The 25,117-nt window shown below is 43.8% G+C and overlaps 1 protein-coding gene and 1 long non-coding RNA gene across 2 annotated transcripts in view; one reads left to right on the forward strand and one right to left on the reverse strand.

Annotated features, from left to right (window-relative positions):
* LOC134073245 (uncharacterized) overlaps positions 1 to 25,117 on the forward strand; it is a 55,284-nt gene that overhangs the window by 21,820 nt on the left and 8,347 nt on the right. The window contains exons 8-18 of the mRNA XM_062530290.1: positions 3,344 to 3,490; positions 4,435 to 4,549; positions 5,593 to 7,295; positions 7,792 to 7,870; positions 8,375 to 8,442; positions 8,535 to 8,589; positions 8,963 to 8,987; positions 9,070 to 9,208; positions 9,797 to 9,936; positions 11,838 to 11,937; positions 12,499 to 12,567. Of these exons, the coding sequence (XP_062386274.1) occupies positions 3,344 to 3,490; positions 4,435 to 4,549; positions 5,593 to 7,295; positions 7,792 to 7,870; positions 8,375 to 8,442; positions 8,535 to 8,589; positions 8,963 to 8,987; positions 9,070 to 9,208; positions 9,797 to 9,936; positions 11,838 to 11,937; positions 12,499 to 12,567 (2,640 nt within the window). The remainder of the gene's footprint in view (positions 1 to 3,343; positions 3,491 to 4,434; positions 4,550 to 5,592; positions 7,296 to 7,791; positions 7,871 to 8,374; positions 8,443 to 8,534; positions 8,590 to 8,962; positions 8,988 to 9,069; positions 9,209 to 9,796; positions 9,937 to 11,837; positions 11,938 to 12,498; positions 12,568 to 25,117) is intronic.
* On the reverse strand, positions 19,548 to 20,481 carry LOC134073246 (uncharacterized). The gene is made up of 3 exons (XR_009937256.1): positions 20,307 to 20,481; positions 19,791 to 19,890; positions 19,548 to 19,692 (listed from the first exon to the last, which is right to left on the reverse strand). It is a non-coding gene; the product is annotated as an uncharacterized LOC134073246 (long non-coding RNA).

Raw genomic sequence — 25,117 nt, forward strand, 5'->3', positions numbered from 1 at the left:
GTGCATTGAGTCCTGTTTGTTTATTTGTAGTTATCCGTTTGTTTGTAGACAGACAACAGTGGACTCGGCTACCGGCCAAATAAAGATGTTCGATTTAAATGCAAAATCGAGGTATTAGGACTGTAACCAGTTACTATGATTGGTGTGACAATAAGCCTCTTTAGAAGATTGTAGATATTCATATGTTGATCAGATTGTCGCAACAATGATAAAACATTAATGTTTCCTGCCAGAATTGCTCGACATGTGAAACAACAGACAGTCACAGTGACTGAGCTGAATATTGCAGATTCTGTCTGACTGATTCTCCAGTGACTTGATGATCTAAAACACAAAGAAAGAAGAGCTCTGTTTATGTTCCCTTAGAGTCTCTGACACCCTCAAACCAAAGATGAAAGTATTTTATCAGTCAAAGGAAATCAGACAAAAAAGTCAACACTTCCATTCATGTGCTAAGAAGAACACTGTACACATTCACTGTTCACCCTGAGAGCAAAGGCGACACCTGGCAAGCCGAAAGGGTAGGGGGGGCATTTTGGAAACACCAGGGGTAGGAAAACACAGCACAGCCTCAGTGGCAATAGAACATAGAACAGTGTCAGTCTCTGTTCAGAGGACACAGATATCAGTGTTCTGCTCCTTATAAGGTTTTTAGAACTCCCATCTGTCACGATTGTGAATCATTTTCAGGACTTGCTGAACAGAAAACACAGTAAAAGAGCTGCATTGTTTTGCTTTAAGTTGCTAGTATTACAGTTAAGGCCAAAATTACCCCCCCCCCCCCCCCCCCTGACATTTTGGAACACTACTCTAAAATTCTCCCTAAAATTTTCATCCCTGATAAAATTTTAAAAATCAAACATTTGCCAGTGTTATTATGTAGAATCTGGTGCATTTTGGCCCCCATGTGATTTTTTTGCTTTTAAACACACACGACCAACCTGTCACCTTTCAAGCCACACCTTTTCAGTCAGTTAGTGTCCAGACAACACCTGAACATCCAATCAGCATGGATGGTTTACCTAAAGACTTCAAGGAACAGGCCTACAGGCACTTGAACACCTGTCTGAGAGGGGACTGCGTTTACAGGCATGCTGAAGATGAAGGAAATCTGTCTGGACCTCTGAAAATAAATCATTGAGGCCTATACTGTAATTTCTAGATGCTTCACAGTCTGTAGAACAGCTGTCAAGTCATCATTACCAAGAACAAAGAGTTCCAAGTTTGTGCATAACAAACCTAGGTGTGGATGAAAATGCTAAATATCTCAAAACAAGAGAAAAATCATCAGGGATGTTAGCAAGCATCCCCGCACATCTGCCAAAATGATAGTTGCTGACCTTGAGACCTCTGGGGTTGAAGTCTTGAGGAAGACAGTAGCGAGGGCTTTTATTGTGGAGGCCTCCAAGGTCATCGGCCGAAAAAAAACCCCCATTATTCCAAAAGGGGCACTTCGAGGTCAGACTGAACTTTGCCCATGCACATTTAAAAGCTAAAAATGAATTTTGGTAAACTGTCCTTTGGTCTAATGAGATTAAAATGGAGATGTTTGGGCACAAGGATGTTGCCCATGTTTGCAGAAAATAGGGCAAGGCCTACAACCATACAAATACAGTTCCCACAGTGAAGCATGGTGGTGGGAGCATCATGTTATGGGACTGTTTTGCTGTCTCAGGCACAGGGAGCCTTGTTTGGGTGCATGGGATCATGAAAAAGAAAGATTATGTTGACCTTTTGAGTGATAACATCAAGACGTCTGCTCTTAGTCTAGGCTTAGGTCGCCACCAGGTCCTTCAGCATGAAAATAACCTAAATCATAGTGAAAAGTGGTCTAAAATGCCCTAAAGGATACCAAAATCAAGGTGCTAGAATGGTCTACACAGAGACCAGACCTCAACCCCATTGAGAATCTGTGGCACGTGCTTAAAGGAACACCTTTGAAAGCTTTTTTTGTTAAAATACTCAGCAGATGTTTACTTCAACCCATTTGCAAGTCATATAAACAACATTTGTTACATTTATTCCTTTTACCGTTGTTAAATCACATGGTTATGCATAGAAGTGCTACTCTTTTTGTTGCACAAATGCATGACAGATGAACAAATACTTTTGGCAATATAGTGTATATTGATGTAATTGTAATTGTAGGATAGCTACATAGTTTACACAATAATTACACTGCGCTATAAATATTGTATGACAAGGCATTGATTGACTTTCAGTTACTCAAAGTCGGTGACTCTGTCTCTCAATATTGAACAGTGCTCAATCCATTCTGATCAATTGTCAATCACTTCCGGGAACTTTGACCTTAACCAATTTTGAACATCTATTGTCTTAACTCTCTCTAGGGCTCTGGGCAAAACTATTGCAACTAGACACATGACACTAGAGGGATTCGACTTGATCTAGCCGTCTTAATACGACTGCAAACGTGATTATTTCTGAGATTCTGATGCGTTTTCAAACCGGAATTGTGCATACGTCATCAGAATGTCAGAAATAATCACGTTTGCAGTCGTCTTAAGACTGCTATATCAAGTCGAATCCCCTTAATACCTCGGTGTTTCATGGATAAAAACCCGTTGTCATCATGCAATGTGCAATGTGATATGTTATATATGAACATCAAATGCTGCTATCTCTTTTATGGAATGTATTGATGTGTGAAGAAGAATATCCGTATAGGACAATAAAGACTCTATCTATCTATGCTGTAGTTCTAGCAGAGACAATAGACGGCTCAACATTAAGCACAATACCCCATATGCATCCCTCAGTCTTTCTTGCTATTGGAGGCCGCATCACATGATGTTCGTTATACATTGGCACTATACTCTGCAGAAGCATTGCCAATGCATATCACATAGTCAGTTGTCTGCCCCAGGGAGGGAAAGACCCTACTATCCTAACAATGGATGCCACATGATCTTTATTAGAGAGCCATTCATGGAGTAGAGCAAGTTGGATGCTCGATGGTGTTTTAAGCCCCCAACGTTGTCTTCCAGGCAGCGCTGCCACCGTCGATTTAAAGGCCCCTAATCCTAGCCCTAACCTTAACCTTAACCCATGCCTAACCCTAGTGCCCTCCAGGCAGCACTGCCTTGAAGACAACGATGGGGGCTTAAAACACCAAGAAACAAGTTGGATGTACAGAATTGTATAGATGTACAGAAATGACTCCAAATTACTCCAAATTACCCCAGATGTACAGGAATTACTCTAAATTACCCCAAACTTGAACATGTTCTATGTAAACTATAAATTATTATTAACACATCCAATGTATGCCAAGTCTCAAAATGTTTCTCAGAGGTGTGTGTTGCTGTTGTGTGCTGGGCAGGTGATGTACACTTCGGAACTCGACCGCCTGAGGGGGCAGCAGTCGGTGCTGCAGAAGCTTCTGGAGAGGCAGGCGTACCTACTGGCCTTCAGTGAGAAGACCCTGGGCAGCATGGACCAGCTTGTGCTGCTGTCCTGTGCAAATCAGGTAACACACACACACACACACACACACACACACACACACACCTCAGACTAAAGCTCCAGTCAATAGGTCCAGCAGCAGCTGTTTCTCAAGCGGCATGGTGGTGTCTTTCAACACACACACACACACACACACACACACACACACACACACACACACACCTCAGACTAAAGCTCCAGTCAATAGGTCCAGCAGCAGCTGTTTCTCAAGTGGCATGGTGTTGTCTTGAAAGCTTAACCTTCGACACACACACAGACAGATGTGAGTGTGGGGGCGGGGATGTTTATTTTTTCACAAGTGCATACGTTTACACATGAAGCAGGTGCTGGAGGCAGCAAAAAAAGCCAACAATTCAATTCAGTTTGACTGTCTTTGAGGCAGCAGAGACGTAATTTGTCTGGTTGTTCTTCAAAAGTGTCTGAAGAGGATCCTCGCCATGCTGTATGCCAGCGGTTCCTGCCTACCCCCAGCTACACGCTCAGCTTGCGTACCCACACACACACACACACACACACACACACACACACACACACACACACTCTCCTCCGACTAAAGCACCAATCCCGTCCCCCTCAACAGGTCCAGCAGCAGCTGTTTCCCAATCAGCATGGTGGTGTGTTTTACATCACACACACACACACACACACACACACACACACACACACACACACACACACACACACTCCTCAGACTAAAGCTCCAGTCCCCCTTAACAAGTCCAGCAGCAGCTGTTTCCCAATCAGCATGGTGGTGTTTTACATCACACACACACACACACACACACACACACACACACACTCCTCAGACTAAAGCTCCAGTCCCCCTTAACAAGTCCAGCAGCAGCTGTTTCCCAATCAGCATGGTGGTGTTTTACACCACACACACACACACACACACACACACACACTCCTCAGACTAAAGACTAAAGCTCCAGTCCCCCTCCACAGGTCCAGCAGGAGCTGCAGACGGTGTTGACCCAGATCCCTCCACCCTTCGCCCACATGCTGCAGGTCTCCCTCCACCTCAACAAGCAGGAGGTCGAGACGGCCCTCAGCCACTTCGGTAGGACTGACCGCCGAGCCCAGGACCACCGTGTGGAGTGGACACAGGGTTGGGTGGATACGTGTTGGTTCACATTGATGTGATAACAGATCTAACAAAAAAAGAAAAACTACCCGTAATTTCCTGACTATTAGCCGTGGCTTATACATTGATTTTGCAAAATGTCTTCAGGTATGAGATTAAAACGGGGGCAGTTAATACACAGATTTCCTGTTTACTAACAAAACTAGATGCGCGCGCACCCACGGGGCAGAAGACGCCGAATGGCCGGTCATAACGTTATAAAGTTAACCTAATAACCAGCTGCTGTACGCTATAATCGGCATTTTTTGTATGCCACTGTTGTCTAAATGATGATAACATCTCATTTATGAGCTTATTTCAGAGTTTGTCGTTCGTTTTCATTATTTATAAAACATCGTCTTTTTGGCGGTTTTGGTGGTTTCTGGCAAATATATGCATTACTTTACATTCCTGAACATTCTCTAACCATCGTCATTTCGAATAGTGCTGTTTTCGGCACTAAAATTCATTTTAATCTTTTCACGGAGAGCAGCTGCTTAATGCTGTTCATGGTGCTTTCTGCCCCTTGCGTGCGCGCGCATGTTTTCGAGAAATCTATGTATATGGTGTTAATATGGTTTTGTTTCTTTTAATTAGCATAAAACACTGTCTTGCGGCTTACACACAATGCGGTTTATATGCGGGAAATTACTGTAGAAAAGCCCTCAGAGAGTGCAAACCTCCGCCAAGCGAACACATAACTGCCTCTTGCATCCAGATGATGAAACGGATCAAAATTAAATCGTTTCTTCCTTGGACCATTTCAGACCTTTTCATTGAAATCCATCCATAACTTTTTGAGTTATCTTGTGAACAAACAGACAGACAAACAAACCAACAAACAAACAGACCCCGATGAAAACATAACCTCCTTGGTGGGGGAAAAAAAGTTACTTCTCAGTGCTTTTTCAGTCACTAGGTAGACAGAATGAGAGCCATGGTTTTATGTTTATATCACTTTTATTGTTTGTGTTTTGCAGGAAAGGTGTCATGGAGGCTCATTCCGTTTTCCTGTTCCAAAAAGAACAGGCCTCCTAAGAAACCCAAAGAGACCCCTCTTATTCCTGGTCAGTTGACGTCCCTGGAACCGCTATGCACGCTGCGGCCTGCAGGGGGTGCTCCTGCTGTCCCCCCCACCGCCACCAGAGGGAGCTCTGTGCCGTCGACTCCCACGAAGGTTATGGCAGAGAGCACGACCTCGTCCCCTGGATGCAGCGAGGGAAGAGCTGGACTGGATTCGGTGACGAGTATGGAATGTGAGCCTTCGTCCACCATGCCAGACTCTGTGGGCAAACCCAGCTCTCCACCGGAGAGTCCCCCTCTGGTGGACATGGCTGGTGTCACCGCCACAGCTAGCATGGAGAGACTAGCACCATCGGACGAACATAGCGGGGTAACTGCCCTGTCTGGAAGTTCTCCTACCCCGCCGATCATCAGCAGCTCTGGCGGGGGCTCTGCCAGTGAGGAGACACCTGTTGTGGTCGTGCAGGACCGGCCAATCAAGGGATGCGCTGAAGCTTTGCCTCAGGAGGTAGCCGCTACAGGCACTGCTAGCGAAATGTGCCGCTTCAGAAGGACAGACTCTGAGGCTGTGGAGTCTTGTGAGCGCGTGCAAAGGGACTCTGAGGCTGTGGAGTCTTGTGAGCGTGTGCAGAGGGACTCTGAGGCTGTGGAGTCTTGTGAACGTGTGCGAAGGGACTCTGAGGCTGTGGAGTCTTGTGAGCGAGTGCAGAGGGACTCTGAGGCTGTGGAGTCTTGTGAGCATGTGCAGAGGGACTCTGAGGCTGTGGAGTCTTGTGAACGCGTGCGAAGGGACTCTGAGGCTGTGGAGTCTTGTGAGCATGTGGAGAGGGACTCTGAGGCTGTGGAGTCTTGTGAGCATGTGGAGAGGGACTCTGAGGCTGTGGAGTCTTGTGAGCATGTGCAGAGGGACTCTGAGGCTGCGGAGTCTTGTGAGCATGTGGAGAGGCAGGAGACTAGATCCCCGGATGTGCTCGTAGTTCAACTCTGCTCCTCACACACAGAGACAGACACCAAACATCTAGAGGAGGAGGAGGAGGAGGAGGAGGAGGAGGTGTCAAAATGCCCAATTATTATTACGAATGTACAAGCTGTGGGGGCGGTTGTGTCGGAGGAGAAGTTGGAGTGCACAGAGGGGGTGGTGTCTGATGAGGTCACACCAGGAGTGGGCTCGTGTCTACAGGAAGAGGAGTCAAAGGTCATAGAGTCTGAATGTCCTGTTATGGGGTCATGTGAACAAGGGGAGGAGTCTGAGCATGTGCGTGAGGTGGAGTCTTTCGGTGCCACTACTGAGCGTGTGCAGGAGTGCGAGTCTCTCGGTGTCACTACTGAGCGTGTGCAGGACTTGGAATCTGTCAGTGTCACCACTGAGCATGTGCAGGAGTCTTTCCATGTCAGTACTGAGCATGTGCGGGAGCGCGAGTCTCTGGGTGTCACTACTGAACATTCATGGGAGTTTGAGTGTGTTGGTGTCACTACTGAGCGTGTGCGGGAGTCGGCGTCTCACAGTGTCACTGCTGAGCATGTCCAGGGGGTGGTCTCTGATTGTGTCAACACTGAGCATGTGCAAGCGGCTCCACCAGACGTTTCTGAGAGAGACCAATCATCTATGGCCCCTTCTGATCCTTCGCCTCTGCCTCCATCTCCAAAAACTCTCTGCCAGGTGTGTGTGTGTGTTTGTGTTTGTGTTTGTGTTTGTGTTTGTGTGTGTGTGTTTTCACATGGTGTGTGTGTGTACATGTGTGTGTGCTCTTTGAAATCTCGTTCTGTCTTTCTCAAGAAGATGAGTGGTCACCTCTCATCTGTGTGTGTTTATGTGCCTTATCATCATCAAAGTCTCCTTTCATTCCTTCGTGTGTGTGTGTGTGTGTGTGTGTGTGTGTGTGTGTGTGTGTGTGTGTGTGTGTGTGTGTGTGTGTGTGTGTGTGTGTGTGTGTGTGTGTGTGTGTGTGTGTGTGTGTGTGTGTGTGTGTGTGTGTGTGTGTGTGTGTGTGTGTGTGTGTGTGTGTGTGTGTTTTCATCACAACCTCTTCTCTTTCGTGTGTGTGTTCACCTCTGTGACGTGTGTAGCCTGTCCAGACCCTGCCATCAGGTGTGTGTGTGTCTTATTCAAAGAGCATGTGATAACTGAGTGCAATCTAACGTTATTGTTTCTCAAGGAGCGGCCAACTCCGTCTTTCCTGAAAGCTTTGAATCTGACAAGGAGTCCAGGATTGGTCAGAAATCCAGCATTTTCTGGTAAGAATGGTCAGTTATGGCCTGTGCAGACTACACGATTTCAGCCTGATTTTGCCACGATTGTGTTATGGCCGACAAATTTCCATTGGCGTGTCCGAATATTTAAAGTCGGAACGACTTTCGAAGGAGGAAGCGTCTTGTAATGTGACATGTTCAACAACCCGCGATTTATTGTCTGCAATATTCTACGACGTTACGACCAAAAGTCTAGTATGTCAGAATTGTTGGGGAATCTCCTACGACTCCCGTGTTGACACTGACACTGTGACGACACACGGCGAGAAGACTACGATAGATGATCTTGTAATGTGGCCACTCTTTCGACAAGACGCGGCAAGATTTTGTGGTTCTCTGATCACCTAATCTGACATGGTCAATCATAAAAGATAATTGTGAAAGACAAAAAAATCTTGTAGTCTGTACAGGCCATTAGATAGGACAGCCCAATCACCTGTGGTTCTCCTGTTACTGACTCCGAAGCCTCAATCAAGCCTGTTTGTTCAGCTTCACAGGGAACAGTTGCAGCTGGACATGAAACTGACACCATCAATAGCTACTGCTGCCCTCTAGAGGTGAATACCTGTTAATGCGTGATAGCTAGTGTTGGTAAGTGAGTGTCATTTTCTCAGCAAGTCTCACCACGCTATTCCCTTGGTCTCCACAGGATGAAGACTTTGATGAAGAGGATGATTGTATTGATGTAGAAATGCAAGATGAAGGTGAGTGTGCTATTTTAATAATTAATTTAGTAATGTTTGTTCACTCACTGGCATAATCAGAAGCAACTCTGAAGTGGTTGCTGTTTGTGTGGTTTGCTGTTTGTCTGAAACTAGTGCTTGTATCAGCTTAAGTGACTGTTGTTGCTTGATCTAAAGTTAATGTGATTATTGCATAGATGTGACACTAGGTGTCGCTATTGACTTTTTTTGCTGTTGTCATCCCTAACTCTGTGCCTGCCTGTTATGAGAGAAACCTTGAATTTCCTCTTTGGACAGAGAAGGATTGAATTTTGGTTGTTTGTGACTGTGGCAGCTTGCACATTATTGTAACACAGATTGATGTGATCTCTATCTCTTCCTCTGCTTCTCTCAGAAATCTACCATCTCTTACCAAAGAAGTGAGTACTAAAGCTATGCTACAGTTCTGTCCTTTATTTGTAAGACATGTAAGACACTGCTTATTATAACACTTTTCCTCAGGCATTGGCTACCTCAGGTGTCAGTCTACCACATGCCCCTCCCCTCCATCTCTACTGGTCAGCCTCTACCTCAGTTCCGCTTCCTCCAGGTGGAAGGTTCTATGGAATTTCTGATCCAGGAGATACCTGAGGATAATGAGGTACAGTGTGTAGTGTCTACAGAAAAACAACAACAACATGCTTCTAAACAAATACAAACATACAATACATACATACCGTCATATACACACACAAACACAAACAAACACACACACACACACACACACACACACACACACACAATATGGGCAGAAGTAGCTGGACATCTGCCATTACAACTACAGGAACTTCATATTAGCTAACTAATAGCTAATAGCTAGTAGCTTGATAACTATCTATTTCAAATGAAGTAACTGAGTTGTAAATGAAGTAACTGGAGTTGGTTCCCCCTTGGCACCTGTAATAGCCTTCACTCTTTTAGAAAGGATTTCCACAAGATTTAAGGGCGTATTTTGTTGCCCATTCATACAGAAAAGTATTTGTGAGTTTAGGCACTGATTTAGATCTCCGAAGTTTGCCTACAAAAAGGACCCAAAAGATGCCATCTTTGCCCATGTAAAGAGACCCGGCCCTCATGATATGGGCAAAGAAGGCAGCTTTGGGTACTTTTTGTAGGTGAACTTCAAAGGTATATTGGCGCTGTATGCACTTTGACCTCTGTGTATGATCCTTGACCTGTGTGGCTGTAGTCTGCAGAGCGCAAGACCCACACTGTCCAGCAGAGGCACTGTGTGGTGTGCCACGTGGAGGGCATGCTGTACCGCTGTGCCACCTGTAACCGTGGATACCACAAAGGATGCCACATACCGCCCCTCATCACCAAACTCAGGTCAGGAAACACACCATCTTCCACATACATAATTGCACATAGGAGGTGAAGTCTTACATTTAATATTGTCAAATTAAGGCCTTAAAGCGTAAGTTTGGCGGAAAATTAAAATAAAGCTATTTTCTGAATGAAAACACATCAACTAAGCCGTGGAGGAAGTAATTTTCGCTCATCACGCAGTACAGAGCTAGCACGGGCAGGAGCAACAGTCCAAAATCGCAAACAGTGGGTTAGCATGGGGCAAACAGCCACACGCTTTCAAACTCGCATTTTTAAACCACTAACATTGCTCAAAACAGCGGCAAACCTCGTCAGCAGCTTGCTCTAGGTGTCTACACATAAAACGAAGCACCAATCAGTCTGTAAACTTTGGAATAGTCTGTATACACATAGAATCAGTTCGAGACCGCAACCCAATCTGAACCACGGAAATGTCACGTGAGATTCACACGGAAGCACGGGAGCTATTCCAAAATCACATTTTTAAACCACTAACATTGCTCAAAACAGCGCCAAACCTCGTCAGAAGCTTGCTCTAGGTGTCTACACATAAAACGAAGCACCAACAACTTGGCTCACGAACCCGACGTTTATAAAAGAAGACTGTTATGAACACTTACCCCTTCCAGCTCCTCACGAAGGAAAGTCCATGAGCTCTCGTGTGAGATCTCGCGTAACATTTCTGTGCTTCAGATGTTGTTGCAGTCTCACAGACTGATTGGTGCTTCGTTTTATGTGTAGACACCTAGAGCAAGCTACTGATGAGGTTTGGCGCTGTTTTGAGCAATGTTAGTGGTTTAAAAATGCGATTTTGAAAGCGTGTGGCTGTAATCCCCATGCTAACCCACTGTTTGCGATTTTGGACTGTTGCTCCTGCCCGTGCTAGCTCTGTACTGCGTGATGAGCGAAAATTACTTCCTCCACGGCTTAGTTGATGTATTTTCATTCAGAAAATAGCTTTATTTTCAATTTCCGCCAAACTTACACTTTAAAAGTATTGCATTTCATTCACCAAGTTTAATTTTATTCATAAGGTCATATTTTTTCCTTTGGTGGAATTAAGAACTATTATGCCAGATAATTCAGGCTTCAGGCATTTGTTTTAAGGCCTGATATTCTATGTGAAGTGTAGTCTTTATAGATACTTTATAGGTGTGTGTCCGCTTTAGCAGAAATGTCACAGGAATCTATCTCCCTCTGGAAGTTGTGCCAATTTGTGTGTGTGTATGGGGGTGTGTTTTTTTTTTTGTTTTTGTTTTTTTTAAGATATTTTTTTGGGCTTTTATGCCTTTAATCAGACAGGACAGTGTAGGGTGACAGGAAACGAGTGGGAGAGAGAGTAGGGTGGGATCCGGAAAGGACCACGGGGCGGGAATCGAACCCGGGTCGCCGGCGTGCGGTGCAGGTGCCCCAGCCAGTCGCACCACGACTGGGGCCGATGGGGGTGTGTTTTTGAGAGCGTGGGTGTGTGATATGTGCTTGGATCTGCTATATGTGTGAGTTAAATAATCAGTGTGCTTGTGTACAAATGGAGGGCTGTGTGTAATATTATTCATCTGTATGCGTGTGTGTGTGTGTGTGTAAGTGAGTCTGAAAAAGTGGTACTGGGGTGTGTGTGAGTGAAAGGATGGATGTGGTAATTAATGAAAATTAATGAATGTGTGTGTGTGTGTATGGAGGCGGGGCTGCGTGTGTGCCATGAAGGATCTGAGGTGTGAGTTAAATAACCTTTGCCTGTGTGTGCACGTGTGTGTGTGTGTGTGTGTTTGCACGTGTTTGTAGCGAAGCCTGGGTGTGTGGCCTGTAGGATCTGAGGTGTGAGTTAAATAATCTGAGGTGTGAGTTAAATAATCTGAGGTGTGAGTTAAATAACCTTTGCCTGTGTGTGTGTGTGTGTGTAGTGAAGGCTGGGTGTGTGGCCTGTGTCTGGATGTGTCGGCGGAGGTGAGACGGCAGGACTGCTTTGAGGGAGGATCCTGCATGAGCGTTCAGGACCAGAAGGTACCGACCCGCCTGCTGCGCCACACTACACTCGCAACTCGGTTCCGCCCGACGTCACGGGCCCAACACATTTCTTTGGGAAAAGATGTTTACTAGCACAGTCAGACGTTTTTTGCACTTGTAAACTTTGTCATCATCATCACCTCCGTTTTAGCGATTGTAAAACAAAATCGCTGAACTTTAACAGAGTAATTACTGTAGCTGTGCAGGCAGAGGATATATTCAAGGTTAACGTCCAAAATAGGATTTGATTGGGTTGAGGCAACAAGTCAGAAGTTAGATGACAATTTTCTTAAAGGCTACTTAGAATAACTAAAAAAAATGGTTTATTTTACTGTCTGTGGAGAAATACAAGTGAGTCTGAAAGCTGTTGGACCCGGAAAGAGATTTATTATCCCGTTATTACATCATCACTTATAACCGAACTGAAGGGTTCCATTCAGGAGTGTAATTTTTTTTTTGAATTACTGGTCTCATTTGTTCTTTTTTTAAGTACATTTTTGTGTGTGTGTGTGTGTGTGTGTGTGTGTGTGTGTGTGTGTGTGTGTGTGTGTTTAACAGATATGTGAGTACTTGCTGCTCTCACTGTGGTGCAGCAAATACAGGCCTGTACTTTTCATGCAAAATCAGGTGAGTCTGATCAGCACACACACACACAAACACACACACACACACACACACACACAGGCACAGTTCTATGCCTGTGACTATCAGTGGTGGACGAAGTACATTGATTATGTACTTAAGTGAAAGTATAGATACCTTGTGTCAAATATTACTTGAGTAAAAGTGAAAGTACCCACTTTGAATTTTCACTTAAGTAGAAGTATAAAAGTATTTGCCTTCACATATACTTAAGTATTAAAAGTAAAAGTACTTCAATGAATTATGGTTCTAATGGCTTAATTACAGTGCATGAAAATGCACTGTACTGTTATTCCTAGACTTCTTATTCCTCTTATTACAGTGCATGAAAATGCACTGTACTGTTCTTCCTAGGCTTTTTACAGTGCATGAAAATGCACTGTACTGTTCTTCCTAGGCTTCTTCTTATTATTCTTCTTCTAACGCACGCAAATCAGCTAGAACCGTTTAACGTAGAAACTTCATTCAAACTGCGTTACGTAGGTCTTACTTAGGACATGTGTGCTATGACTTTTCAACTTTGTAACTTTTATACTTTTTAAGCTATTAGTTAAAAACTATTACAATTTCCCCATAGACTTAACATTGCTCATTATGACATCACGGCAGCAATTAGAATGTTACCCCAGCTGGTCAGCCACCTGGGCACCAACTGTCAGTTTCTCTCAGGCTCCTCTCTGAAGACTACATATTCTGTTCCCCTGTATCCTCTGCGCACAACAGTATCAAAATAAGTCCTCCTAATTCCATCCAACTTTATATCCATTCATCTTCTTCAAACCATTCACTCATCCACCCATTCTAAACAGTCTGCCTATCAACATCAATTAGACGCTCTACATTCAACTTTTAAACAATCTACTCTGTCTCAGGCTGGCTCTCTTAAGACTAGCCAGTTAAATTGATTACACCTGTATCTGTATCCACTAGAGCTGGTTGAGTCCTGACTCACCCGGATCGTTCACCCGTGTCTTTAAATTAACCCATGAGTCGCGAGTCTCTAGCATCATTAACCCGGATCAGTTGAGTCCTACTACAATCTAATTTAAAATGATAAACAGCGCCACACACAGACATCTTAAGCTAGTCCTAGACATCTTAGCTGCCAAAAGTTGTAGGCCTATAACTTACAATTTTGTAGGCATCCACTCCACAAGTCAACTCTAGCGAGTCTGTGTGCACACATTCTTTTAGGTCTATGGTGCACACAGGCAGTCCGAGATAAGAACTTCCCGCAGAGCCAGAAACCGAGCCTGTCAGTTGAATTGAGCCGCGCGAATCAGCCGGCTACATTGTCATGAGTGGATGTGTGCCACTTTAAAATAAATGCTTGTTACTACACTGGTAGCCAAAGTCTGGGTCCATCAACATTTATTAACTCCACTTTCATCGAAGAGAATGTCATAATAAAGCCAGTAACATTGCAGATTCAAAAATACCAGATCTGAATAGTGAGTCCGCACGTTAGTGGTTAGAGACAATGGGGCTAGGACTGCGTTTTCTTGGCGATTTAGCAATACTGACTCATGACTCAAGTGACTCGCATAACCCGGATCAGTTGAGTGAGTGACTCAGAATAACCCGAGTCCTTAAAAAGAATCGAATTTACCAGGCCTAGTATCCACTACTCTCAGTAGAGAGCTGTGTCTCTCCATTCTACAAGAATATAAGGCACATTCCATCCAACATTCTATCCATTCATCTTCTTCAGACCATTCACTCATCCACCCATTAAACTGTCTATCAACATCTATTAAACAATCTGTCTATCAACATCCATTAAACTCTCTGTCTATCAACATTAATTAGACTATCTACATTCAACTTTTAAATGATTTACTCTGTCTCAGAATTTAAGAGTACTCTGGCTCTCTTAAGACTAGCCAGTTAAATTGATTACACCTGTGTCAACTACTCTCAGAGAGCTGTATCAGTGTCTCTCTTAACAAGAATATAAGGCACATTCCATCCAACCTTCTATCCATTCATCTTCTTCAGACCATTCACTCATCCACCCATTAAACTGTCAATCAATATCTATTAAACAATCTGCCTATCAACATCCATTAAACATTCTGTCTATCAACATTAATTAGACTATCTACATACAACTTTTAAAGTATTTACTGTGGGTCCCTCTCAAGCAGCGTTTATATGTCCTCCCTCGCTCCTCGATCCTCAATGATCTACATAAAGAAAGATAGAAGAAGGGCTAGACTATCCCATTGTTGCCGCTCCATCATTCTTTATGTAGATCAGTGAGGAGCGAGAGAGGACGCGAAAACGCTATGAGAGGCACCTTCTGTCTCAGGCTTTAAGCATACAATATCATTAAGACTACAGATCCTGTTTCACTACTTCCTCTGTCCACAACTGTTTCAAAATAAAGGTCCTCACTGCAATAATACTATTAAATCATTTAACCATTGAAACTACTCAACTATTGAACTGTTCAACCATTCCAACTGTCAGTTATCATCCACTATGCCTCCAGTCAACTACATGAAACCTCCATGTACCTAGCAACCAACATAGCAACCATTAAAATTAAGTGTTTATGACCGTTTCCATAGCAACCAACATGATTATACTGCAGTAACTTCTTGTTTTCTGATAGTGGCCACCATGGATACCCTAGCAACAAATGTTTCAAAATGAAAGTCCTCACTAGCAAGTTAGCTAGTTAGCATGGTTAGCATAGTAAGCATTGTTAGCATAGTTAGCATTTTTAGCATAACTGCAAAAAATCATCAACTAAGTTAGCTAATCAACCTGGTTAGCATTGTTAGCAAATTTAGCATTGTTAGCATAGTTAGCATTTTTAGCATTACTGCTAGAAATCATCGGTTAAGTTAGCTAATCAACCTGGTTAGCATTGTTAGTAAAGTTAGCATTGCTAGCATAATAAGCATTTTTAGCGTAACTGCTAGAAATCATTAGCTAAGTTAGCTAATCAACATTTTAACGTGAATAGAAATCATTAGTTAAGTTAGAACTGGAACGTTTCATCTTCAAACTGTCTACCTTCACACTATCAACTCTCTTTAAACTATGCAACCTCCATGTTTACCCTAGCTACACCTTAGTAACCATATCTACATTATCTATCTATTTTTGCATTTTCATGCACTGGTAATTCCTTGGAATTGCATTTCTAGTTATTATTCCACTTCTTCTTCTAACGCACGCAATTGAGCTTGAACCATTTAACGTAGAAACTTCATTCAAACTTTGTTACGTAGGTCTTACTTAGGACAGGTGTGCTATGACTTTTCAACTTTGTCACTTTTATACTTTTTGAACTATTAGATAAAAACTATTAACAATTTCCCCATAGACTTAACATTGCTCATTATGACATCACGGCAGCAATTAGAATGTTACCCCAGCTGGTCAGCCACCTGGGCACCAACTGTCAGTTTCTCTCAGGCTCCTCTCTGAAGACTACATATCCTGTTCCCCTGTATCCTCTGCGCACAACAGTATCAAAATAAGTCCTCCTAATTCCATCCAACTTTATATCCATTCATCTTCTTCAAACCATTCACTCATCCACCCATTCTAAACAGTCTGCCTATCAACAACATCAATTAGACACTCTACATTGAACTTTTAAACAATCTACTCTGTCTCAGGCTGGCTCTCTTAAGACTAGCCAGTTAAATTGATTACACCTGTATCTGTATCCACTACTCTCAGTAGAGAGCTGTGTCTCTCCATTCTACAAGAATATAAGGCACATTCCATCCAACATTCTATCCATTCATCTTCTTCAGACCATTCACTCATCCACCCATTAAACTGTCTATCAACATCTATTAAACAATCTGTCTATCAACATCCATTAAACTCTCTGTCTATCAACATTAATTAGACTATCTACATTCAACTTTTAAATTATTTACTCTGTCTCAGGCTTTAAGAGTACTCTGGCTCTCTTAAGACTAGCCAGTTAAATAGCTTGGTTTCACTCTGTGTCACAATGCTACTTCAAAATTCGAAAATAGCGTTCGAAATTCAGATGGAGGGCAGGGACTGAAATAGCTGGATCAGGAGCCGGTTGCACAAAGCACCTTCAGTTAACATGTTCCCTTAAAATCTGATTTAAGGACCATTAAATCGTTTGCACAAACAGTTTGGGGCTATCAGTTAGGGCGTAATCAAAATATGTCCGAGTCCAATTCATCATAACCAACGTATACAGCCTATTCAGCCGACACTGACCCGTATATTCCCCCGTTGATACATTGATGCGCGGTCAGGCTACTGATTTCACCGGCAGTCAATTTGTGAGTTATCTTACCGTCTCGAGTTGGACCACCGTACTTTCCGCAACTGTGCGCTACCAGACGTATAGGCTTATCTGTTTTTAATGCAACAGGATCCGTCTGTGGTGGCAGACGTCTTCCACACAGTCTGCAGCGTAATAATTCATAACGTCTCAAACGCCTGTTGGCGATCATTAATTTATAAATAATAAATACATCAATACAGTTCATTTGTAATCACGAAAGCAAGATAATCAACGTTGTGGCACAGTGGCCTGAAAGCACGCATGACGCGCCTCTTCTGGATGAAAGAAACACCTTTCAGGAACGGGGACAGACCTCAGGCAAGTTGTCTAAATTGTAGGCCTGAGGCTGTTTGACTTAAATATGTAGACTAGCCTATTAGTTGTGAGTGATATCATTGTGTTAATCTTCAATTCCATACAACAGGAGAACTTCAGTCTGCAAAACTCGTGCAGTCAATGAACGACGTAGGCTACAGTACTGCAAGCCTAGGCTATCCACTGAGCGCTACGCCATGGTCAACAACTAAATTGCAGAAGATGATTAAATCACTATTATGAATCACAGTCAGTCCGACTCATTTGATTGCATGTCATAAATGAAATGGCAATACACATTTAATGACGAATAGTATTTATTAAATGGAAGGACCTCGTCAGTCAATGTCAATGTAACTTCTATTTCGAATTTATCTATTTCTAATTTTCTGAAGCAATGTATCTATTTCTACATCTCTGATACAGCAAAACTTCTTATTGGAGAGCCAACACGTCCTCTGTTGATTCAATGGTTCGTCGTTGTTCCTGTAATGAAAAGAAAAGGAAACAATAGCCTAATTACAGTTAAGCCCAAAATTATTAGCCCCCCTGAAATTTTGGAACATTACTCTAAAATTCTCCCTAAATTTTTCATCCCTGATCAAATTTTAAAAATCAAACATTCGCCAATGTTATTATGTAGAATCTGGTGCATTTTGGAGTGTTAATATATTATTAGGAATGCTTAATCTCAAATTGTGTGAAAAGTGGAGTGGTCAAAATTATTAGCCCCCATGTGATTTTTATTTGCTTTTAAACACACACGACCAACCTGTCACCTTTCAAGCCACACCTTTGCAGTAAGTTAATGTCCAGACAACACCTGAACACCCAACCAGCATTGATTGTTTACCTAAAGACTTCAAGGAACAGGCCTACAGGCACTTGAACACCTGTCTGAGAGGGGACTGCCTTTACAGGCATACTGAAGATAAAGGAAATCTGTCTGGACCTCAGAAAGAACATCATTGAGGCCTATAATATGGAGAAAGGCTATACTGTAATCTCTAGATGCTTCACATTCTGTAGAACAGCCATGCAAGGCATCATTACAAAGTACAAAGAGTTCCAAGTTTGTGCATAACAAACCTAAGTGTGGATGAAAATGCTAAATATCTCAATCTAGAGAGAAAAATCATCAGGGATGTTAGCAAGGAACCCTGCACATCCGCCAAAATGATAGTTGCTGACCTTGAGACCTCTGGGGTTAAAGTCTTGAGGAAGACAGTAGCGAGGGATTTTTATTGTGGAGGCCTCCAAGGTCATCGGCTGAGAAAAAACCCATTACTCCAAAAGGGGCGCTTCAAAGTCAGACTGAACTTTGCCCATGCACATTTAAAAGCTAAAAATGAGTTTTGGAAAACTGTCCTTTGGTCTGATGACATTAAACTGGAGCTGTTTGGGCACATGGATGTTGCCTATGTTTGGCGAAAAAAGGGAAGGCCTACAACCATAAAAATACAGTTCCCACAGTGAAGCATGGTGGTAGAAGCATCATGTTATGGGGCTGTGTTGCTGTCTCAGGCACAGGGAGCCTTGTTCAGGTGCATGGGATCATGAAAAAGAAAGATTATGTTGACCTTTTGAGGGATAACATGAAGACACCTGCTCTTAGTCTAGGCTTAGGTCACCACCAGGTCCTTCAGCATGATAATAACCCAAAGCATAGTGAAGAGTGGTCTAAAATGCCCTAAAGGATACCAAAATCAAGGTGCTGGAATAGCCTACACAGAGACCAGACCTCAACCCCATTGAGAATCTGTGGCATGTGCTTAAAGCAAGAGTCCATACAAGAAAACCATGCAGTTTGGACGAGCTGGAGCTAAAGAGTGCTTAAGAGATATGTGCCAACATAGTAAAAGACTATTCAAAGAAGTTGTTGTCAGTTGAAGCAAATAAAGGCTACACTATTGACTATTAATGGTCTGGGGGCTAATCATTTTGAACATGTCAATTCTTGCTTTTCTTGTCACAAATCAGAGCATGAGTAAACAATGATCATCAAACTTTGTGGGCATACTGTCTTTGCGCTTCTGTAATCATATAAACAAGGCACATTCTTGGAAATGGTCATTTTCATGTATAAACAAAGGATTATGTCTGAATTCATAAGGGGGGCTAATAATTTTGGGCTTAACTGTAGGTCTGGTGACATTAGCTTGTAGCTGCACTGCAACGAGATGTAGAAATGTGCGAAGTGGTCAGCGGGGTATAAGTTTGTTTGACATTATGTGTGAGCACAAAAGTTAGGCCTGGGTCTACCCAGTCCACCCAAGCCTAAATCGCATATGCCGACTTAGTGAGAACATCTGTATTTGATACAATATGTTTAGGATTATAATATGTAGGCTTAACATTTTAATAGGAAACACAGTAGCATCAATATGCCTAACTTACTTTTCCGCTCTCTTTTACGCTGGGCTGGCGGAGGATAGACAGGATGACGGGCACTATCGCTTCACTCATTTCTTTGACTGGCTCACTGCCGAAGGTCTGACTCACTGCAGAAGGTTTTGATGGTTAGCTATACAGTCATAACACTACGGTCACTAACGCATTTAGCTGCTAGACTCAATATATTGTTATCAGACTAGGCTACCTTTCTGATAGGACGCGCAGATCCTGTCCACCAGCACTCCCCATCACTGGGTGCGTCCAATGCATGTCAGCGACCATTGCAGCTGGAGCTAGGACACCCCCTGAATAAAATATATTCATAATTATGGAATAAACGTCGTTAGCAGGCCCAACATTAGGTAACCAGAATCGGGTTATAAGCCAGCAAGTTTTAAACGGACGTCAGTTAGCTAACGTTGACTAGCTAACGTTAACGTTAACGGCTGATCATAGGCTATTATTATAATTCATATCCATAGCATAAAGAATGAAATCAGGTTAAAAGTTCGTTAGAGAAAAATGTAATCGCCATTACTGATTACAAAAGACAAATTAAGAAGATAATGATCTATGTCAATTAGGCCTACCAAGTCTGTATAACGATAACTTTTATGGGCAATCTAAGCATGAGTTAGGCCTAGATAGTTAACGTCATCTTTTGTAGCCTATGCAGCTAATAAACATAGCGTAAGCGTTTTTTTAAAAAAAAAAACCTTACCTTTTCCATTTGATTCACTCCCAAGGCAGGACATCTCCTTCTTGGCCATAACCGTTAGATTTTCTAACTTTGTTGTAGCCTACTTCGTGTAGCAGCTAGCTAGCCACCACCTCACCACCGTACGTCTTGCACTTTTGCAGTGATTTCCTCCCAATTTCTTTGTTTTACCATTATATGTGAGCCAAATTTGCTTTTCAATATAGTTTTTCATTTGTTGTATTCCTCTAGCAGGATTATTTTTTCGTCCTCTGGCCAATTTGGCTTCATTGCCTTCTTTTATTGGGTCTATTTCAGTACAATACAGACTGTCTGCAACGGTAGACGGTGGTCCATTGTTTACTTCCTGCCCTCCATCTCAAATCGTCCCGCCGTGGCGCGTCATAATAATCACGTGATTGAAACCCAGCTATTGATTACACCTGTGTCAACTACTCTCAGAGAGCTGTATCAGTGTCTCTCTTATCAAGAATATAAGGCACAATCCATCCAACCTTCTATCCATTCATCTTCTTCAGACCATTCACTCATCCACCCATTAAACTGTCAATCAATATCTATTAAACAATCTGCCTATCAACATCCATTAAACATTCTATCTATCAACATTAATTAGACTATCTACATACAACTTTTAAAGTATTTACTGTGGGTCCCTCTCAAGCAGCGTTTATATGTCCTCCCTCGCTCCTCGATCCTCAATGATCTACATAAAGAAAGATAGAAGAAGGGCTAGACTATCCCATTGTTGCCGCTCCATCATTCTTTATGTAGATCAGTGAGGAGCGAGAGAGGACGCGTAAACGCTATGAGAGGCACCTTCTGTCTCAGGCTTTAAGCATACAATCTCATTAAGACTACAGATCCTGTTTCACTACTTCCTCTGTCCACAACTGTTTCAAAATAAAGGTCCTCACTGCAATAATACACTATTAAATCATTTAACCATTGAAACTACTCAACTATTGAACTGTTCAACCATTCCAACTGTCAGTTATCATCCACTATGCCTCCAGTCAACTACATGAAACCTCCATGTACCTAGCAACCAACATAGCAACCATTAAAATTAAGTGTTTATGACCGTTTCCATAGCAACCAACATGATTATACTGCAGTAACTTCTTGTTTCCTGATAGTGGCCACCATGGATACCCTAGCAACAAATGTTTCAAAATAAAAGTCCTCACTAGCAAGTTAGCTAGTTAGCATGGTTAGCATAGTTAGCATTGTTAGCATAGTTAGCACTTTTAGCATAACTGCAAAAAATCATCAACTAAGTTAGCTAATCAACCTGGTTAGCATTGTTAGCAAATTTAGCATTGTTAGCATATGTGGCATTGTGGAATTTGTAGGTTGCAGACTACGCCACGATGGGACTTGCACCCAAAGATATAATTCAACTCTGTATCCTTAATTTAAGGCACTAAGGTTCGATATGACTGACAGAGACATGGTTCCATAAAAACAAAATAATTTATTAAACACACACACTTATTCACAAACACATAAAACGCTAAGACTGTGCTGAGGCTTACCGATGGGAGGGCAGTGGCTAAGGTACGAGGACACGAAGTAGGCACCCCAATCACACGTGCTTAGTTACACACACATTCACAGGCAAGGATACACTCAGTGAGAAAGTCACGGCACACAGAACCCAGCACCACGGAGACTGCTCCCACTTTCGGCTAATAGCAACATAGAGGGGGGAGGGGAAAGACGGACAATAGTTACAGACAGCACACTCACAAAAGTGTAACAAAGTAAATCAAACAAGACACAACAAACGGGCATACTAAGGATCAGCAGCTTCACAGCCTCCCCTTGAGCAGACAAAACATATTAGCAAAGGTCAGTGCAAACAGAAAGACATATCACAACACAAGATGTCAACACGTTGGCGATCAACAGCACTGGGAAAAAGGCCTCCAGTCAAGCGTGTCAGAAACAAAGAAACACACGGAACGTACAAAACACAACGACACAATCTTCGCATAAGCGACGTGACACAGGGAGGACAAGTAGGCTACGAAGGTGGGCTCAGTTCGTCCAGCACATAATGGGAGATCACACACAGTCCAATGCACTAGCGTGCGACCAGCTAGCTGCAAGCCGCGTTAGCCGTGAGACGGAGACCAGTGATGTTTGGCTGAACACATGAGTTGTCAAGACGGACGTATAGGCAAAGCAGCAGAGTTCATGTAGCCTATTGCCAGCCGCCCCCCCTAAGTAGCAATCCCCAGGAACTGCACTGGACGTGCATCCAGCCGGCGGGCGGCCGATGCAGCACGGGGAAGGGGGACTCTGTGGCGATGGCAATCGACAGGGACGTAGGGCATAGGACGTAATCAACATGGAGAGAATTTAAAGAGAGCCGCTGTTGTGCTGATTGGCTCTTGGTAGCCAGATCTGGGCCACTCACAAAGCAGCCAGCGGCTCGGATGAAACGTGGCCACTACACCAGTTCATCCTGCTACAATCTACCCGAGGCTTTTGAATCGTCGCCCCGACGATTAACCTAAAAGGAGGTGCATGCTGTACACCTTGGAGAAGGAGAAGGAGAAGGGGGAGGGGGGGGCACCAGGAAGGCAACAGCACCAGGCCCCGCTAATGGCTGTCGCCCTCATGACGACCCATGACCCAAAGGCGTAGGTGGGGAGCTACCCTGGCTACAACGCTGCAGTGAGCCACACGCTGTACAAAATAGGGAGGGTGAAAGGAGGAGAGGGGGCACCAGGAAGGCAACAACACCAGGCCCCGCTAATGGCTGTCACTCTCATGGCGACCCATGACCCAAAGGCGTAGGTGGGGAGCTACCCTGGCTACAACGCTGCAGTGAGCCACACGCTGTACAAAATGGGGAGGAGGAAAGGAGGAGAGGGGGCACCAGGAAGGCAACAACACCAGGCCCCGCTAATGGCTGTCGCCCTCATGGCGACCCATGACCCAAAGGCGTAGGTGGGGAGCTACCCTGGCTACAGCGCTGCAGTGAGCCACACGCTGTACAAAATGGGGAGGAGGAAAGGAGGAGAGGGGGCACCAGGGAGGCAACAACACCAGGCCCCGCTAATGGCTGTCGCTCTCATGGCGACCCATGACCCAAAGGCGTAGGTGGGGAGCTACCCTGGCTACAGCGCTGCAGTGAGCCACACGCTGTGCAAACATGGGGAGGGAACAGGAAGGAAACACCAGGCACTGCTAATGACCATCGCCCTCATGGCGACCCATGACTGCATTACCTATCCCCACCACTGGTTGCCCGTCCCTCAGAGAACTGCTGCTGCTTTGCCTTTGAACACAACACATAACAAAAATAAACATTTACACCACAAATTTTGATCAACGTAATACACATAAAACAGAACACAGACTACAAAACAGCAAAACCCCCCCAAAAAAACAAAAAAATGGAACACATGTCTCTGGTAAGGGTCAATCCTGCCGACTGTACGTCAAATGTGGCATTGTGGAATTTGTAGGTTGCAGACTACGCCACGATGGGACTTGCACCCAAAGATATAATTCAACTCTGTATCCTTAATTTAAGGCACTAAGGTTCGATATGACTGACAGAGACATGGTTCCATAAAAACAAAATAATTTATTAAACACACACACTTATTCACAAACACATAAAACGCTAAGACTGTGCTGAGGCTTACCGATGGGAGGGCAGTGGCTAAGGTACGAGGACACGAAGTAGGCACCCCAATCACACGTGCTTAGTTACACACACATTCACAGGCAAGGATACACTCAGTGAGAAAGTCACGGCACACAGAACCCAGCACCACGGAGACTGCTCCCACTTTCGGCTAATAGCAACATAGAGGGGGGAGGGGAAAGACGGACAATAGTTACAGACAGCACACTCACAAAAGTGTAACAAAGTAAATCAAACAAGACACAACAAACGGGCATACTAAGGATCAGCAGCTTCACAGCCTCCCCTTGAGCAGACAAAACATATTAGCAAAGGTCAGTGCAAACAGAAAGACATATCACAACACAAGATGTCAACACGTTGGCGATCAACAGCACTGGGAAAAAGGCCTCCAGTCAAGCGTGTCAGAAACAAAGAAACACACGGAACGTACAAAACACAACGACACAATCTTCGCATAAGCGACGTGACACAGGGAGGACAAGTAGGCTACGAAGGTGGGCTCAGTTCGTCCAGCACATAATGGGAGATCACACACAGTCCAATGCACTAGCGTGCGACCAGCTAGCTGCAAGCCGCGTTAGCCGTGAGACGGAGACCAGTGATGTTTGGCTGAACACATGAGTTGTCAAGACGGACGTATAGGCAAAGCAGCAGAGTTCATGTAGCCTATTGCCAGCCGCCCCCCCTAAGTAGCAATCCCCAGGAACTGCACTGGACGTGCATCCAGCCGGCGGGCGGCCGATGCAGCACGGGGAAGGGGGACTCTGTGGCGATGGCAATCGACAGGGACGTAGGGCATAGGACGTAATCAACATGGAGAGAATTTAAAGAGAGCCGCTGTTGTGCTGATTGGCTCTTGGTAGCCAGATCTGGGCCACTCACAAAGCAGCCAGCGGCTCGGATGAAACGTGGCCACTACACCAGTTCATCCTGCTACACATACTTAGCATTTTTAACATTACTGCTAGAAATCATCGGTTAAGTTTGCTAATCAACCTGGTTAGCATTGTTGGTAAAGTTAGCATTGCTAGCATGATAAGCATTTTTAGCGTAACTGCTAGAAATCATGAGCTAAGTTAGCTAATCAACATTTTAACATGAATAGAAATCATTAGTTAAGTTAGAACTGGAACGTTTCATCTTT

Source organism: Sardina pilchardus, chromosome 24 (genome assembly GCF_963854185.1).
Source record: "Sardina pilchardus chromosome 24, fSarPil1.1, whole genome shotgun sequence".
Lineage (NCBI taxonomy): Eukaryota > Metazoa > Chordata > Actinopteri > Clupeiformes > Clupeidae > Sardina > Sardina pilchardus.